The 19,067-nt window shown below is 36.9% G+C and overlaps 1 protein-coding gene across 2 annotated transcripts; it reads left to right on the forward strand.

Annotated features, from left to right (window-relative positions):
• Nucleotides 1–9,224: 9,224 nt before the first annotated feature.
• On the forward strand, nucleotides 9,225–16,565 carry selenou1a (selenoprotein U 1a). Of its 2 annotated transcripts, XM_051126107.1 has the most exons (7): nucleotides 9,251–9,345; nucleotides 10,951–11,336; nucleotides 11,559–11,738; nucleotides 11,853–11,944; nucleotides 15,238–15,378; nucleotides 15,664–15,828; nucleotides 15,946–16,565. In XM_051126107.1, exons 2-7 carry the CDS (start codon nucleotides 11,009–11,011, stop codon nucleotides 16,039–16,041), a joined length of 1,002 nt encoding a protein of 333 aa, XP_050982064.1. In that variant the 5' UTR covers nucleotides 9,251–9,345; nucleotides 10,951–11,008; the 3' UTR covers nucleotides 16,042–16,565. The 2 variants fall into 2 exon arrangements, with proteins under 2 accessions (XP_050982065.1, XP_050982064.1); XM_051126108.1 differs by lacking the exon at nucleotides 10,951–11,336 and having other exon boundaries at nucleotides 9,225–9,345.
• Nucleotides 16,566–19,067: the final 2,502 nt, after the last annotated feature.

The following is a 19,067-nucleotide window of genomic DNA, read 5'->3' on the forward strand; positions in this document are numbered from 1 at the left end:
AGCAGCCAGAAGCAAATGGCCTCTGCCCCTCTCCCCTAAAAATAACTATTACCACCAAAACAGAGCTGGCCCAGATCCACTAACCTAACTGTATCATCTTACATAATCAAGTTCTTAACACTTGTAAGCAAACACACCCAGGACTGACTAATGTAGCAGAAAGAGCTCAGGAACTCATGAAGGTCTGTGTGAATGGTGTGGCGTTCACTTTATTTGTGACTTTTTGGCTAAGATATGAAAACCTCAATATATGAACACAAATGTATACAAACATACCTTGTTTCTTCTTCTTTTCCAAAATGAATTGCATTTTTGAGGGCCTAAACATGCACAAAACTCATGAAGCTTTGCACACACACCAAAAGTGGTGAAAATTTACACCTGATATGGGTTTCTGAAGTGGGTGTAGCAAAATGGCTTGATAGCACCATCTATAAAATTTAATCGAAGTGCCCCTCGAGCTGTGTTTCACATACAGTACATGTACAAAATCTGGTAGACACATTTAACACACCTACAAAAAGTCCTCTAGTATGAAGTCTAAAACCCAACAGGAAATTTGTTATTTTTAATTTTCCCTGCAAGTTTTGTGCCGTTTTTTGCCATTTTCAGGCGTTGTATTTTAACTAACTCCTAAGATTTAAACAGATCAACACCAAATTTGGGCAGTGTAATCTAAAGCCCTTTGTGACATTATATTGCGAAGATCTTGAATTTTCGTTAAAGGGTGTGTCCGTGCCAGCCTGACAAACTATGATGTTTTGACATGAAACAGGAAGTTATAATTCAGGCATATAATGTCAGATCTGCACCAGAATTCATAATTGAATTCATTTGATAAGTCCTGTCCTAAACACATGCCCATGCCCATATTCAGTTATAGTCATGAAGCCACCTGCTGGCAACAGGAAGTGACATGTTTCACGTTGTAACAAACTCTTCCTAGAGATTTAATGCCAATAACATTATATTTGGTCAGTCTAATCTAAAGGCCTTTGCGATGTTAAATTGTGAAGATCTTGAGATTTTGTTCAATGGCGTGTCCGTGGTGGCCTGACAAAGTTTTTCGCCATGGAAAGAAGTTGTTGTAACTTAGCCATACATTTTCCGATCTGCCCCAAACTTCACATAGTCGATTAGAGTCCTGGCCTGAACACATCTAAAGGCCAATATTCTGTTACAAGAATACTTTTTGTGCGCAAAGAAAACTTTGTTTAACAATTTTTTGTTCTCTGTGTCAGTCCCTGACATGCGTTCATGACCTTTATGGGTCTCGAACATGGTAGTTGTGTTGCTGTCTATGCAGGGTCAAAAAGATCTCAGATTTCATCAAAAATATCTGAATTTGTGTTCCAGATGAACAAAGGTCTTACAGGTTTAGAACAACATTAGGGTGAGTAATTAATGACAGAATTTTTGTTTTTGGGTGAACTTTCCCTTTAGGATTAATGGCAAGAACTGTAAGAACCAGCGCATTTGTAAATTTTTGGCTATTTTTAGATGTACAAAACAGCTTGTTTTGCTGCTTGATATTGCAAATTGGTGTGTCTTACCGTATTATTTTAATGTATAATTTTAATTATGTACACACTGGTTTGTAGTGCAAACAGTTTTAACTATACTGCACATTGTTGTCTTCTAGTTATTTCCCTATAGCAGATAATGAACAGGAAGTCTCACCTACAGGCTTACTTCAGCGTTGAAGAAAAAGGTGGATAAAATATGGTAGCTGTGTGAGTGGCATCTGTTGGATTGTTAAGATTGTTAATTGACACTAAAACCTCAGTTACATACTTTATCTTCATTTGTATGCAAAGCAATAACATATGCATGGAATAGCAATCAATAGATGTACATTTTTGATGAATAGATCATCAGTATCCACAGCAGAGAGCTGTCTGACTCGGAGGGGTATGATGTACATACTATTTAAAAGGGTAAATGCTGTAGATAATGGCAGCTGCTCAAAATACAGGACAGTACATTAGCCTGTAGAGGGCATTAATGTGCTACATCTTCAGTACACTTAAGATCAGTGAGACAGGCAGATATTCCACTACATACAAGTAAAAGCTGCAAGAAAAGATGTTTTATCAGGTCAAATATTCATGCATACTGTTGGTTCAACACAAGGTCATTATATAAGTTTTAAGTCATTAAAGCTTTCTGTCTGAGTCATAAATTATTGTTAGAACAAATACATAGTGACATTCATGAGTATGTTAAGCTTTTAAAAGCCTTCTTCAAATTACTTTAAGTACAAGCATAATCTGAAACAGTGTTCTTCTTCATGAGCAGGATTGGTTTGATTTTATGGTTGTGAATAGATTGAGTTTCTTTTGAATTGTAAATTAAGATCACGAATCTAATTCTCATTATTGTCTCGTTATTCTCTGTTTCATTTCCAGGTGTTCATTTGGTTCCCAGCTGTTCGTTTCTGTGTTCTATAAACAGCTCATGTTAACTTCCTCAGTATTTATTTTCAAATGTAAGCAGTCCATGTGGGAATGAATAGATTAGCAGTCCGCTGAAAACAGAAGCTATGTTTAGGTAAATTAAAATTATTGAAATGTATTTAGATCAAGGAATTTTCTTGTATAAACAGCCAGGTCAATATATATTTGGACACTGCCACATTTTTTTTAATTATTATTTTAGCTGTTGACCAAAACATATTCAAGTTACAATTAAATAATGAATACGGGCTTAAAATGCACACTCTGAGCTTTAATTTGGAGGAAAGGTTTAGGAATTACAGCTCTTTAATATGCACTTCCCCCCCTTTCTCAAGGGACCGTAAGTAATTGAACAATTGACTTAAAAGCTGTTTCATGGACAGTTGTGGGCTATTCCTTCATTTTTTTCTACATCAATTAAGCAGGTACAAGGTCTGGAGTTGCCATTTGTATTTGGAAGCTGTTGCTCTGAACCCACATCATGCGATCAAAGGAGCTCTGCATGCAAATAAAACAGACAATTGTTAGGCTTCCAAAACAAAACAAATCCATCAGAGAGATAGCAGGAACATTAGGAGTGGTCAAATCAACACTTTGGTACATTCTGAGAAAAAAAAGAACACACTGGTGAGCTCAGCAACATAAAAAGGCCTGGACGTTCACAGAGGACAACAGTGGCGGATGGTTGGATGATCCTCTCCGTTGTAACGAAAAAACGTTTCACAACATCCTGCCAAATGAAGAACACTCTCCAGGAGGTAGTCGTGTCACTGTCAGCAAATACAGAGGGTTCACCACAAGGCGCAAACAAGGCCAGATTAGACTTTGCCAAAAAACATCTTTAAAAGCCAGACCACTTCTGCAAAACATTCTTTGGATGGCTGAAGTTAGGACCAGTCTGTATCAGAATGACAGGAAGAAAAAAGTATGGAGAACGCTTGGAACAGCTCATGATCCAAAGCATACAACATCATCTGTAAAAAAGCAGTGTGATGACATGAGCATGCATAGCTTCCAGTGGCATTGTGTTACTGGTATTTATTGATGATGTGACAGAAGACAGAAGCAGCCGGATGAATTCTGAAGTGTACAGGGATATACTGTCTGCCCATATTCAGCCAAATGCAGTTTGGCCAAAGTTGATTGGACGGCGCTTCATAGTACAAATGGAGCGATGACCCGAAAACATACAGCAAAAGCAACCCAGGGAGGTAAAAAAGTGGAATATTCTGCAATGGCCAAGTCAGTCTCCTGATTTCAACTTGATTGAGTATGCGTTTCACTTCCTGAAGACAAAACTAAAGGCAGAAAGACCCACAGACAAACAACAGCTGAAGTCAGCTGCAGTAAAAGCCTGGCAAAGCATCAGAAAGGATGAAACCCAGTCTCTGGTAATGTCCATGAGTTCCAGACTTAAGGCAGTCATTGCTTGAAAAGGATTCTTAACAAAGTGTTAAAAATTAACATTTTATTTATGATTATATTTATTTGTCCAATTATATTTGAAACTCTAAAAATGGGGGGACTGTGTATAAAATTGTTGTAATTCCTAACCATTTTATGTTATATTTTGGTTCAAGCCCTTGAATTAAAGCTTTATCTTGATTGTTTCATTTTAAATCTATTCTTGTCAAGTCAAGTCAAGTCAAGTCACCTTTATTTATATACCGCCTTTAACAATACAGAATTGTGACAAGGCGGCTGTACAGTATTAAATAGGAAACAGTACATCAACAATGCCAAAGGCAACAGTAAACACTCACTTTTTAGGTAAAGGTAGTTAATCAAAAACAATAAAATAAAATGCAATATTGTGTTAAGAGAAAGTGTCCCCAACTAAGCAAGCCTGAGGCGACAGCGGCAAGGAACCAAAACTCCATCGGTGACAAATGGAGAAAAAAACCTTGGGAGAAACCAGGCTCAGTCGGGGGGGGCCAGTTCTGTACCGACAGCCGTCTAGGTGATGTGGTCTTCACTGTGGATCCGTCTCTGGGGCTCATCTAGTTGATGTGAACTCCGCTGACATTCAGGGCTGTGGAGGTCGTCTCTAGGTGCTGATCCACCATCTGGGCTGGGTTCGGACTGGATCTGGTGGTTAATGTGACCTCGGAATAAGAGAGAAAAAGACTAATATTAGCGTAGATGCCATTCTTCTGATGATGCACTGAGAACATCGGGTGTTATGGGAAGTGTTCCCGGTTCCGGTTGACCTAATTAGTGCAGCCTAACAATCCTTTAACGGATTTGAACTTGTAGCACACAGAGCCAAAATTATGAAAATTGTGTCAGTGTCCAAATAAATACGGACCTGACTGTAAATCTATATTTGACTGAAAATGTAACCAATGTAATTTCATATACATGTTTTCAGATTAGTTTAAATTTCATTGTAGTAAACAGTGATTATTTCCCCTGTGTTACATTTGGGAATAGCACATTTTTCATGTCTAGTATTTAAAATATAGATTAATATAATTTAAAATATGCATATTTGTTTATAATTCCCCATTCATGTTACAACATTTTTATATATAAACCAAAATAAGCAGTTATCGCATAATGTAATATTTCCAGTATTACTATAGATAACACAGCCATAGTTATTTGAGATGATATAGCAATTCTAGTTATCTGTTAGTACAAAAGCAGTTGTAGTAAAAGTAGTTAAACTAAACTTTCTGCAATTGATGTCATCTCTATATTGTGTTTAGGATGGAGTATTTTAACCATGGGGTCTTTGACCCAAGGTCTGAGAGCATTTAGGTCTGTTTTGCTGTACAACAGAAGTTGATGTAACTTCATTTATTCCTCAATTATTTCATATAGTTTTGTTAGATCAGGGGTTTTTAAATCTGTCCCGGAGGCCCCCTGGCACTGCATGTTTTGTATGTCTCCCTTATGAGACACACCCAGTGCAGGCCTTCTCTAAGGCAGTCTCTGCTAATAAGCTGATGAGTTGAATCAGGTGTGTAAGATGAGGGAGACATACAAAATTGTACAGGGTTTGGAGCCTTCCAGGACAGACTGGAAAACCTCTGACTTCTATATGCTGTTGTTAAGGAAGACATAGGCACAGAAATAGGACTTCAAGAAGTTTGTCACTGGAGAAATCTTTGTGGATGTGCAGGTTCATATGCCTCAGATACTCTTATCTTTAGTGTTTTGACTTGACGCTGAAAAATATCACCTTCTGACTCATCTCATGACTCAGATGTTTGTTTCTTTTCAGTGATTACAGCATTTTAAGATGAATTGATAAATCACATTTGAAGTTATTAATTAAAAAACACAGTTACTTCTCGTCAGATGCAGAAGCCTTTCTACAGTTCTTGTCTGTGACAGATGGGCTTTCTGTGCATGGGGGTGTGGGTTCAAATTATGGGCCTTGCAAAGACATTTCGTGAGCAGGCTGCATTCTAGGACAGGGGATTTCAAACCTCAGCACGTTTTGCATGTCTCCCTTATGAGACACATCCAGTTCAGGTCTTCTCTACTAAGGAAGTCTCTATTAATGAGCTGGTGATGAGTTGAATCAGGTGTGTTTGTTGAGGGAGACGTGTGTGCAAAATGTGCAGGGTTGTTGGGCCTCCAGGACTGTGTCTAATGCTGGGAACACACAAGATAATCAGGCTGACTTTTCTGTGGTGTGAGGTGTGTGGTAAGAGTGACTGAATCTGCTCGGAACAACGATGGAGGTGCCCCAATTGCAAATCGTAAATATTCAACATGTTCAGAAATCTTGATGTGTGGGGGGGAACCCCGATCACAAACCTACGATCTGGAGATTATCACTTAAAACTAAACAATATCCAATCAGAAAGTGAGCTGACAGAAGACGGAAGCATAATAAACGCAGTCATGGCGTTTAGTGTGTACCCAGCATTAAGAAGTAGTTTGACCAGCTAGCAGTTAGCCAAGGGGTAACAATTCTTACTTTTCAATTCAAATTAGACCATTCTACCTTTTTGTAGCTAATTTTAAAAAGTTATCACCAGAAGACGGAAGCATAACAAACGCAGTCATGGTGCAACACAAAAGGATTTGGACAGCAGAGATGGAGGATCAGCTTGTCGATTTGTGGCAACAGCATGAGTGTTTATACAATGTGTCCTGTAAAACATATATTTTTTTAAGTCTTGAGAGATTTTGCGAGATTTCCTGTGTTCACAGTCGGGACTCTGTTGGGAATCTGTTGGTGTGCTGTCTTTGTCATATCATGGCACACCACACACTAGGAGTTAAATGGTTAAATCTAGGATTTTTTTTTGTTTTTGTCATGTTTGTGGTCTCTTATATCTTGAAGTTCTTATAAGATTCTAAAAATCTTTTATTGTGTTCATTAAGAAGTAGTTTGACAGGCTAGCAGTTAGCCAAATGGTAACAAGTCTTACTTTCATATTCAGATTAGACCATTCTACCTTTTTGTAACTAATTTTAGTCTAGAAGAAAGAAAATTACATGACTAAACTAGTCTAAGCAGTTGTGAGCAGATTGAAAACCCTTGTTCTAGGCAGTGTTGTCAGATCTGCGGTTTTCCGCAACTGGGCTTTAACGCCATTGCCACGGGTTGTTTTTCATGTCTGCGGGTTGAAGCAATGCCAATAACGAGATATTTATGCCCGGAATGCAAATTTTACCCTGTGTAATTTACCCCATGAAAAACACAGATCATACAGGACAGGAAGTGAAGTGGAGAGAAAGAAGGAGGCAGAATCAGGAAAGGTCTTGAGCTGGGGTTCAAACTCAGGACGCCAGTAGAGTAACGGAGCTGCATGTCGGCACACTGTCCACAAGGGGTACCCCCCTCGAAAGATGATTGGGCTAGTTTTGAGTAGCGATTGGGCAGGTTTTGTTGTGAAAACCTGGCAACCTTGGTTCTAGGAGAAGTGTTTGTTCTTGGCCTTGATCAGCAGGTGTTATCCTGCGTTCAAGTCTTCCTGGGACGTTCATACCTACAAGTCTTCATTACGACGTCAGGTGCGTTCAGGTTACTTTGGTCGGAACTAGGGCTGCACGATAAATCGCATGTGATTGTGAAGCGCGCTTAGTCAATAAAGCCGGTTCTTTGATTAGTAGTACAGCTCCATCACGTGCGTTCAGCTGGAGCGGCAATTAATACACAGAGCCGTAAATCACTGACAAGCTACGCAAAATCGCGCTTATAATCGAATGCGATTCATCTGCGATTATGAGTGCGATTTTGTGTAGCTTGTCAGTGATTTACGGCTCTGTGTATTAATTGCCGCTCCAGCTGAACGCACGTGATGGAGCTTTACTACTAATCAAAGTACCGGCTTTACTGACTAAGCGTGCCTCACAATCGCATGCGATTTATCGTGCAGCCCTAGTCGGAACAAGATGGCGATTTACCTTTTCTACATAAAATTCAACAGTTTTTTAAAAGTCTGCATCTACAAAATGACGAATAAAGAATGTGCATCATTATGTTTTTGCTTTTTCGGTTTTTATTCAATTTATTGAAGGTGATGTAAACTGAATCATTATATATTATACAATAATGTAACACTTTAAAAATGTAAACATTTGATTAATTTCAACAAATTTACCATCAATACAGACACTTTATATCTATATAGACACGTTCTCTCACTGACACCCTCAACTCAGGGCTTAAAATATTTAGAGTTTCCCACTCGTAATAACGACTTTGTGGTAGCGCTCATGTGTGTTCAACTCATAAATACGATCTATCCGACATGACTTAAATGTACCATTATGCTGCGTTCAAGTCTTCCAGGGAGGTTCGTACTTACTAGGTGACAACCCAGATAGCACACGTACATCTGCAAGATGTCTGTTAAAGATCTCTTGATCTAAAAAGCATATGCTGTCTACAAACGTCTGGCAGACATCTGTAAGATGTCAGTTTTACATACAATCTAAATCATAAAGATCTTAAAGACCTCTAATAGGCGTCTATTTGACATCTGATAGGAAATGTCCAATAGACATATTGCAGATGAGCAAACTACGTCTTGCAGATGTAAATACAGACGTCAAATAGACGTCTCTGAGATGTATGTGTGCTAACAGGAAAATCATCATTACAATGTCAGGTGCGTTCAAGTCACTTTGGTTGGAACAAGATGACGATTTACCTTTTCTACATACGTTCAATTTAGAAAAAAAAAAAAAACTCTGTCTAACATAAGTGTGTGCATCATTGTGTTTTTGCTTTTTTCTGTTTTTATTCAATTTATGAAAATGATGTAAACTGCATCATATTCTAGGGTAATTATATAATAATATTTTTTATTAAATATGTGACTTATGTAGTTTAATTGTGCATTACAACAAATATTTATTTTATTAATTTCAACAAATTTACCGCCAATACAGACACTGCATATCTATTGTCTCTAGCTACATCCATTGCATCCGACACGTTTTTTTTTTTCACTGACACGCCCCCAAGAAAATTAGTGTTTATGTTAACTCAACCACATTCAGAAAACCAGGCTTTATGCGATTTTTACAAGACCGTGTCAATAAGAAAGCCTCGTAATAGTGAATCTATATTTATCGGTGCCTATTTCTATATTAAACTATATGAACAGCAGTAAAGGATTTATAAAAGTTTCCCCCAGACATCTGCACCTGCACTCTCAGACACCTGCACTTCCGGAAATGACGTCACTTGCAGTCGATTTTATTTTTACTTTATTTTAGTTATTTATTTATATCAGACGTCTGAGAGTGCAGGTGCATGTCTGCAGCCAGACCCTTCTTCAAGTTTTGCGCAGTCCATGTTTTTGTGGCCTGTCTCTTTAAGAGGTTAGACAGGCTGGTCCTCCTCCAACTGAACGCGTCTGTCCCACACCGCAGTTTGATAAGAGCGAACTGACACACAGACGCTGAACTGCAAGCTGTGAGTATCATTTGTTTGTGGTGTTTTCAACCTTTGCGCATTAATGCAGATAAGGTTTAAAATATTCTTACATTGTCACTGCTTGTATCTGGCATTGCAACAACAACAACCCAACTCTCTGGCTAGTTAAACAACCTAGCCAGCAGGTGTTAGCTCAACGCACTTTAGCCTCCTGTGCAAACAGTGCACAACATAATGTAATCTCCTTGCTGACTCACCATTATCTAACACATAAGTGTCCTTTAAGTATCCTTACATTTAATTAACATATGTATATCTTCTAGTCGATTCTGCAGCGGGTTAACTAATACGTCAGTAAGCAATAAGATATAATTTACTGATTGTTTTTACTTCTCTACATTTCCACGCCAAATGTAAACAGGTTAGGCTAGATATTTGTATTACTCTGTAACAGTTCTCTTATCTGGAAACCCACAAATATGCATTTTGGGAGGAAGATAAACATTTTTTTAAGCAGTGCACACCTTTAATTCGGTAAATCATACCTGCATTACCTGTAACAGCAAGTTGCAGAAATGTACAGTATGCCTTTGTGAAAAAGAAGTGCGCAAATTGTATGTGGACCTTTAGTGTACTTCAAATCTTGGAGGAAAAAAAAAGTCCTTCAGCTAATTGCATATAATATAAATTTTAATTTAACTGTAATTACCATGCAGTTAAATGTCATTTAATTAGGTTATTTTAAAGTGCACTACCAGTCAAAGGTTTTTAATGTTTTTAAAGAAGTCTCTTCTGCTCACCAAGCCTGAATTTATTTGATCCAAAGTACAGCAAAAAATGAAAAAAATGTTTACTATTAAAAACAAAAAATTTAAATATATTTTAAAATGTAATTCATTCCTGTGATCTCAAAGCTAAATTTTTAGCATCATTACTCCAGTCACATGATCCTTCAGAAATCATTCTGATTTGTTTTTAAAAAAACATTATTATTATTATTATTATTATTATTATTATTATGTGGAAAGATAGATTTTTTTTCAGGTTTCTTTTTTAAATAGAAATTTCCTTAGAACAGTGTTTATCTGAGATAGAAATCTTTTGTAACATTACTAATGTCTTTATCATCACTTTTGATCAATTTAAAGCATCCTTGCTAAATAAGTGTTAACTTCTATAATTTTTTTTTTTTGAAAAAAAAAAAAAAAAAAAACTCCAAGGTTTTGAATGTTATAGTGTATAAAGTTACAAAAGCTTTTTATTTCAGATACATGCTGATCTTTGGATCATTATATTCATCAAAGAATCCTGAAAGAAATGCATTTTAAATATTGATAATAATAATAAAATTGATAATAAATGTTTCCTGAACAGCAATAAATGTTTCACAATATTACTGCTTTTGCTGTATTTTGGATCAAATAAATGCAGACTTGGTGAGCAGAAGAGAATTCTTAAAAAAAAAAACATTACAAATCTTGCTGTTTGAAAACCTTTGACTGGTAATGTGTTGTTTCTGTAATAAATGCTTAGAAAATTTTTTTCACAAATGTATACGCTCACAAAGTTTCATATTTGTTTTAGGGGTTAATAAAAAACAGTCCTACATTGAGAGGTAAAGCGCTCTTTTCCTTTCATCTCCAGAGCTTTCTACTGAACTGCTTTTAACCCGATTGGGAAAGGTTGGCTAAACTCACCTTGGATGTTAGCAGTGGCCCTCATGGGACTGCGACCCATGCGTTTGACCCTTTTGTCACCAAGAGGAAGATTTTTCCTTTGTGTGAATAGTGTTGTCAAGTACAGAGTCTCTGTGTCCCAGTCCCCTCAGCTTCTAGCCTTTGATAAGACAGTGGTAACTCATAACCTCCCTCCAAAGTATCTCCCTCTGACCATCTCTACATGCCGACCAGCATTCAAGACATTAGTGCTCCCCACTTCTGTCAACTGTATATGCTTACGTGCTTTTTCGACAAACCGGCACTTCTCGAGGGAAAGCCAGAACAGCCAGTCTCCCTTTAGAAAGACAAAAGGTACTGCTCCTGCCCCAGCATGTCTTGGTATACAGTTGTTATAGCACTTGCTTGCCTTTAGTACAAATACGTGAGATTAAATAAACAAACCCTTTGGGGGCAGTGGTATTCTTTTAATGCTTATTTGGGTTGATTGTGAAAAGAATAGTAGAACACAGCTTCCACAAATTACTTTTTGTTATTAAAACAATGTTTCATGTAACCTACCATACATTTTTTCAGAGTCAACGTCTGTCCTGGAGGGTGAGACGCTTGCAATGGGCATGTGGTCACTCGGCCTTGGCGCTGTGGGTGCCGCCATAGCCGGCATAATACTGGCAAACACTGACTTCTTGCTGACTAAACCGGCACCTGCTACTGTACAGTATCTAGGGAATGCTGACCTCAAAACCATCGACAGTGGTAAGAATTAAAAAGGAACAGGTGAAGAGAACAGTAAACAGTGAACAATACATGTTGTCCAGTTGCTGTAAAGGAATCACAATATTGAATGTTTTTCTATCTGCGTCCATTCAGATGAGAAGACTTTAAAAGCGAAAGCTCTCTGGGAGAAATCTGGTGCGGTGATCATGGCTGTCCGGCGACCTGGATGATTTTTGTGCAGAGAGGTACAGTGATCATGTTCCTCATCAGTGTTGGGGATAATGCATTACAAGTAACGTGAGTTATGTAATCAGATTACTTTTTTTCAAGTAACTAATAAAGTAATGCATTACTTTTTAATTTACGAGAAAATATCCAAGTTACTTTTTCAAATAAGTAATGCCAGTCACTTTGTTTTCCCATTTATTGATAAGTCTCCTGTCCCCATGTTGAGAGAAATTGGAAGTACAGAGGTGTTGTGTGCACTGTGTAAACATAATGCTACTGTAGTTCTAGCCTTAATTCATCTCACTCGCAAAAAAAACATACAGTATTCATCAAAATGAATTAAAACGGTGAAATGCAAATGACGCAATATGACGCAACGCAAATATTAAAAACAAACAAGCAAGCTATGCCCAGATATAAAAAGTAACATAACGCATTTCCATAAAACTTTCCATAAAAAGTAAGGAGTAACCCAACATTGCAGTACATTACGTTTAAAAGTAATTTTACATTAAAAAAAACAAAACATTTAAATGCTTATGTTCATTGTCCAAAATTTGAGTAATTTTGCATTTTGGAGGGAAAATCTGTGTTTAAGGAATAGTTCACCCACAAATATAAATGTACACCAAGATGTAAATAAGTTTGTTTCTTTATTATATCAGTTTTACAGAAATTTAGCATTATATCACTTGCTCACCAATGGATCCTCTGCAGTAAATGGGTGCTGTCAGAATGAGAGTCCAAACAGCTACTGTAAAAAAAAACTCACAATAATTCACAAGTAATCCATATGACTCCAGTCCATCAATTAATATTTTCTAAAGCAATAAGCTGCATGTTTTTAGGAAACAAATTCATTATTAAGGCATTTTAACTTTAAAATTTAACATTGCTTCTCTGGGGTGCGAAAATAAATTGCTTCAGTTCGCTTTTCCGTATGCATCGTGATTCTCTGTGCATCTCAGAATTTCTGTGTCAATTCAGAGATTAGTTTTTAACAGCAGATGGTGATTTTTTTTTTTTTTTTTTTTTATTGTAATTTAAAAAAAATGAAACTTTCATATATTCCACTTTTATTACATGTCAAGTAAAATATTTCAAAAGTTTTTTGTTTTAATTTTGATGATTAGAGCGTACAGCTCATGAAAGTCAAAAATCCAGTATCTCGAAATATTAGAATATTTACATTTTTGTTTAATTAAATGTCCATTCTCACGGTATAAATTCCGGATATCTCCTGTTCTTTGAAACCACACTAATGGGGAAGACTGCTGACTTGGCAATGGTCCAGAAGACAATCATTGACACCCTCCACAAAGAGAGCAAGTCACAGAAGGTCATTACTGAATGGGGTGGCTGTTTACAGAGTGCTGTATCAAAGCATATTAAATGCAAAGTTGACTGGAAGGACGAAATTGGGTAGGCAAAGGTGCACAAGCAACAGAATGACATTGAACTTTTGAGAATACTGTCAAGTAAAGCCAGTTCAATCACTTGGGAGAGCTTCACAAGGAGTAGAATGAAGCTGGAGTTAGCGCATCAAGCGTTACCACACTCAGACGTCTTCAGGAAAAGGGCCACCAAGCCACTTCTGAAACAGAAAGAATGTCAGAAGCATCTTACTTGGGCTAAGGAGAAAAAGAACTGGACTGTTGCTCAGTGGTCCAAAGTCCTCTTTTCAGATAAAAGTAAATTTTGCATTTCATGATCCCAGAGTCTGGAGGAAGGCTGGAGAGGCACAGAATCCAAGCTGCTTGAAGTCCAGTGTGAAGTTTCTGAAGTCAGTGATGATTTGGGGTGCCGTGACGTCTGCTAGTGTTGATCCATTGTGTTTTATTAAGTCCAAAATCAATGCAGCTGTCTACCAGGAGATTTTGGAGCACTTTATGCTTCTATCTGCTGACAAGCTTTATGGAGATGCTGATTTCCTTTTCCAGCAGAACTTTAGCACCTGCCCACAGTGCAAAGAACACTTCCAAGTGGTTTGCTGACCATATTACTGTGCTTTATTGACCAGCCAACATGCCTGACCTGAACCCCATTGAGAATCTATGAAAGATGAGAAACAGTCAATCCAACAATGTACAGATGATCTGAAGGCTCAGTAGTGCCTCAGCAGTGTCACAGGCTGATCACTTTCGTGCCACACTTCACTGATGCTGTAATTTGTGCTAGGAGAAAGTAATTTGCTGTAATATGAGCTGCCGACCAAGTATTGAGTGCATAAATGAACATACTTTAAAAAACCTGAACTTTTCTTTTTCTGCAAATCCGTTTTTTGATTGATCTTAGGAAATATTCTAATATTTTGAGATACTGGATTTTTGACTTTCATGAGCTGTAAGCTCTAATCATCAAAATAAAAAAAATAAAAAATCTTTAGAAATATTTTCCTTACATGTAATGAATCTAGAATATATGAAAGTTCCATGGAAAATAAGTTCCAATAAAAAAATGAACTTTCATGATATTCTAATTTCTTGAGATGCACCTGTATTTTTTTAATCACACAAATAGCATTTGTGCATTTGGCTAATTCAAAGAATGTAAGTGGTAAATGTACTTGCACGTCCCTTTTTTTTCTGCTTTTATGAATGTAAACAGCCCACTGTGAACACTTGTAATTCACTTTTGGTTCAAGTGGTGTGTGTGTTAAGCTACTGGATGCAAACAGAGTATGGCTGTTTCCAAAGCACCCAGTGCCATCTACTGTTAAAAACTAAGCACAGAATTGATTCAAGAGAGAATCACAAGTCCACAATGCATAATAATGCTTTGTTTAGTGAAAAATGTCTATCAACTTTTGTCCTCTCACATCAAAATCCACTGACACGTTTGTTTAGAAGTGTTTTGGCTTGTAAATGGTGATTGATCTGTGTATATTTCTCTCCCGATTCAGAATTTGCAGTATTCAGTAAGTTTAAAAATGTCTTAATGATGAATTTATTACAAACACAAAGCTTCTCATTTCACAAGACATTAATTGATGGACTGGAGTGCGTGTATTACTTGTGGATTATTGTAATGTTTCATCAGCTGTTTGGACTCCCATTCACAGCAAAGGATCCATTGGTGAGCAAGTGATGTAATGCTAAATTTCTCCCGATCTGTTCTGATGAAGAAATAAACTCATTTATATCTTGGATGGCCTGAAGGTGAGTACATTTAAAGCAAATTTTAATGTTTGGATGAATTATTCCCTAAAAAGAACCCAGGAATGCTACACTACTATTAGTTGGCAAAAGCATAAACATATTAGTCTAAACATGAACGTGGGGCTGCTGATGACATGATCATGTATATACAGGAGGCCGCTGAGCTGTCCTCTCTGAAGCCCCAGCTGGATGAGCTCGGGGTCCCTCTGTATGCTGTAGTGAAGGAGAATGTAGGTACAGAGATCCAGGACTTCAGGCCTCAGTTCGCAGGGAAGATTTTTCTGGATGAAAAGGTTAGTACATTCTCAGGCCACCCAAAAATGAGATTGTGTCATCATTTACTCATCCTCATGTCATTCCAAACGTTGAGAAAAAGAAGTTTGTTCATCTTAGAAACACAAATGAAGATGTTTTTAATAAAACTTGAGAGCTTTCTGTGCCTCCATTGTAAGAATGTGAAACCACAACTTTGATGCTTCATAAAGAGATCATAAAAGAAATCCATATGAAGTGAGCGTTTTAATCCAAGTCATAATTCACTGATTTATTATTCTACCTGGGTGTCTATTTGTGCACAGCAAGCTTTTTATGGGCCACAACAGAGGAAGATGGGTGTGCTTGGTTTCATTCGTTTGGGAGTCTGGCAAAACTTTATAAGGGCCTGGAAGTCAGGTTTCCAGGGGAACATGAATGGAGAAGGTTTCATCCTGGGAGGGGTGTTTGTCATTGGGTCTGGTGAACAGGTAATCTATTAGATATTTCATAAAACCATTACAAAGCAAGAGAGTGCTTTTGCAGTGCATTTCAGAGTTTCAGTCACTTGCTTGTCCTCACACATCCTGTGTTTTTATTGTTTTCAGGGGGTTCTTCTAGAGCACAGAGAAAAGGAGTTTGGAGATAAAGTCAGCATAGAGTCGGTTTTGGAAGCCGCTAAGAAAATCGTGGTAGAGAAGTAGATGTTGTCTAAGTTTGTCAGGTGTTTGATTAAAATAGCTTAAGGAAAGTTCTCCTTTTGATCTAGAGTCACAATCCACCTCATCACACTTCATTGCTCCTACTAATGCTGTGAATAAAGAGAAACGCTCAGGTTATGTTGAATTGTTAGCACTGACTGATACACTTAAGTGACAATGCCACAGAGTTGCATGTGGCCTCATATTAATTTAGGTACTTTAGCATGAACAAATGGGACTAATGTTGTGGAATTAAGTAATATTGTTTTTGCACTTTAGAAATAGCTTCTCATGAGTCATTGTATTGTTGTTTTTCACCCATACTGTGTTTCTTTGGTTGCCCGCTGCCACACTGCTGGTTTTTGTGGTATGTGTATTAATGAAAGTCTGTCTCCAAACTCCAAGTTGAAAGAGCAGATTTGATGCAAACACATGCTTACAATCCTGCTGGCTTCTGGTCAGTGAGCAACCAAAGGTTCAGCTAGGGATGGACACGATGAACAATAAACATGTCATCTCCAAAAATTCAGGTTGTCTTCATTTGAGATTCTTTGGTGTTTTTGAGAAACCATGTATTGTAGGCATTTGTGACCCTGCACCACAAAACCAGTCATAAGGGTACATTTTTGAAATATCATCTGAAAGCTGAATAAATAAGCTTACCATTGATGTATGGTTTGTGGGGATAGAACAATATTTGGTTGAGATACTATTTGAAAATCTAGAATCTGAGGGTGCAAAAAAATCTAAATATTGAGAAAATCGAAAAGTTGTTCAGATGAAGTTCTTAGAAATACAAATTACTAAATTTTGATATTTACAATTGGAAATTTACAAAAATATCTTCATGGAACATGATCTTTGCTTAACATCCTAATGATTTTTGTCATAAAAGAAAAATTCATCATTTTGACCCATACAATGTATTTTTGGCTATTGCTACAAATGTACCCGTGCTAGTTTTGTGGTCCAGGGTCACATTTGAATTATATTTCTGCACAACACAACTTGCTGCTGAGCCTTTCAGCTCTAATCCCCGATTAGTATATTGAATAGGTAACAAAGTGCTTTTCTTTGTCCACCTACTGTACACTTGCGTTTTAAAGGCAGAGGACTTTGAAACGGCCCTCATGATGGCATTATGTTTGTTTAATCATGTTTAAACAGAAATCTGGGGAAGGCGTTTGATTCAGAAAATGTCTGAATTAACGAGTAGTTCACCAAAAAATGAAAATTTGTTGAAAATTTACTCACCCTTAATAAACTGCTCATCAGTGGATCCTCTGCAGTAAATGGGTGCATGGGTAAGAAACAAATTAATCAAGGCCTTTTAGTCCACTTTCAGAACAAAAATTTATAGATAATGTACTCACCCCCTTTTCATCCAAGATGTTCATGTCTTTCTTTCTTCAGCCATAAAGAAATTGTTTTTTGAGGGAAACATTTCAGGATATTTCTCCATATAATGGACTGATATGGTGCCTTTGAAAAATGCACTTTAAATGCGGCTGTAAACGGTTCCCAGCCGAGAAAGAAGGGTATCTAGCGTAACGATTGGTTATCTCAAATGCTTGTCTTGTCTTGCTCTGCCTGAACTCTGTGTATTCTCGCTCAAGACAGTTAGGGTATGTCGAAAAACTCCAATCCTATTTTCTCCTTCAATTTTAAAAATCATTTCAAAATCATCCTACATCACTACAGAAGTACCGACCCAGTCTTTGCAAAGTGAACATGCAAAGAAGATCAAACACACTTAACAAAAAAGGTAAAACAGCGATATAGGACAATTTTGAAGTTTAGGGAGAACATGAGATGGGAGTTTTTCAACATACCCTTACTGTCATGAACTGAAAAAAAACAATTCAGGCACAGCAAGACAAGATGAGCGTTTTGACATTAAAAAGTATATAAATTGTATTATTTTTATGAAAATAAATGATCATTTCGCTAGATAAGACCCTTCTTCCTCAGCTGGACTTATTTACAACCGCATTTGGGATCGTTTAAAGCTGCATTTAAACTGCATTTTGGAAGTTTAAACTCGGGGCACCACTGAAGTCCTCTATATGGAAAAAAAAAGAATACTGAAATGTTTTTCTTTAAAAATATAATTTCCTTACAACCGAAGAAAGAAAGACATGAAAGAAAGAAAGGGTGAGTGCATTAAATGTAATTTTTAATATGCTGTTTGTAAAACAATCAGTAACCCATAACTTGTCGTCCCACATCAAACTCATCTGACATATGTGAACCTGGACCACAAAACCAGTCTTAAGTAGCACAGGTATATTTGTAGCAATAGCCAACAATACCTAAAATGATCGTTTTTTTCTTTTATGCCATAAATCATTAGGATATTAAGTAAAGATTATGTTTCAAGAAAATATTAGATAAATGTCATACCATAAACATATCAAAACTTAATTTTTGATTAGTAATATGCATGGCTAAAACTTAATTTGGACAACTTTAAAAGCATTTTTCCTCAATATTTAGATTTTTTTTTTTTTTTTTTCAAAAATGTCTTTATGTCTGGTTTTGTAGTCCAGGCTCGCATTTGTTGAGAACTCTTGTTGTAAATGCCTGATTTGTGCATATTTCTCTCCTGATTTAGACGAGACGCATACTTTTAAGTTAAAAATGTCTTAATGAATTTGTTACAAACATCCTGCTTCACTTCACAAAATGACTGGAGTCACATGGATTACTTGTGAATTTTTTTTTATCAGCTGTTTATCACCAATTCACTACAGAGGATCCATCAGTGTATGTTAAATTTCTCCAAATCTGTTATAATAAAGAAACAACTCACCCATATCTTGAATGGCCTGAAGGTGAATCAAATTTTCTTTTTTTGTTTAAATATTCCTTTAAATCAACTGTTATCCAATTTATTCTTAAACACGGAAGTAACCCTATGGGTGAGACTTCCAGTTCGTTAATTGCTTTTTTCTTTAATGTGGAAGTAAACCTATGGGTGAGACTTCTAGTTCATTAGCTGCAATAGGGAAATAACAAGAAGAATAACA

Source organism: Labeo rohita, chromosome 13 (assembly GCF_022985175.1).
Source record: "Labeo rohita strain BAU-BD-2019 chromosome 13, IGBB_LRoh.1.0, whole genome shotgun sequence".
Taxonomy (NCBI): Eukaryota; Metazoa; Chordata; class Actinopteri; order Cypriniformes; family Cyprinidae; genus Labeo; species Labeo rohita.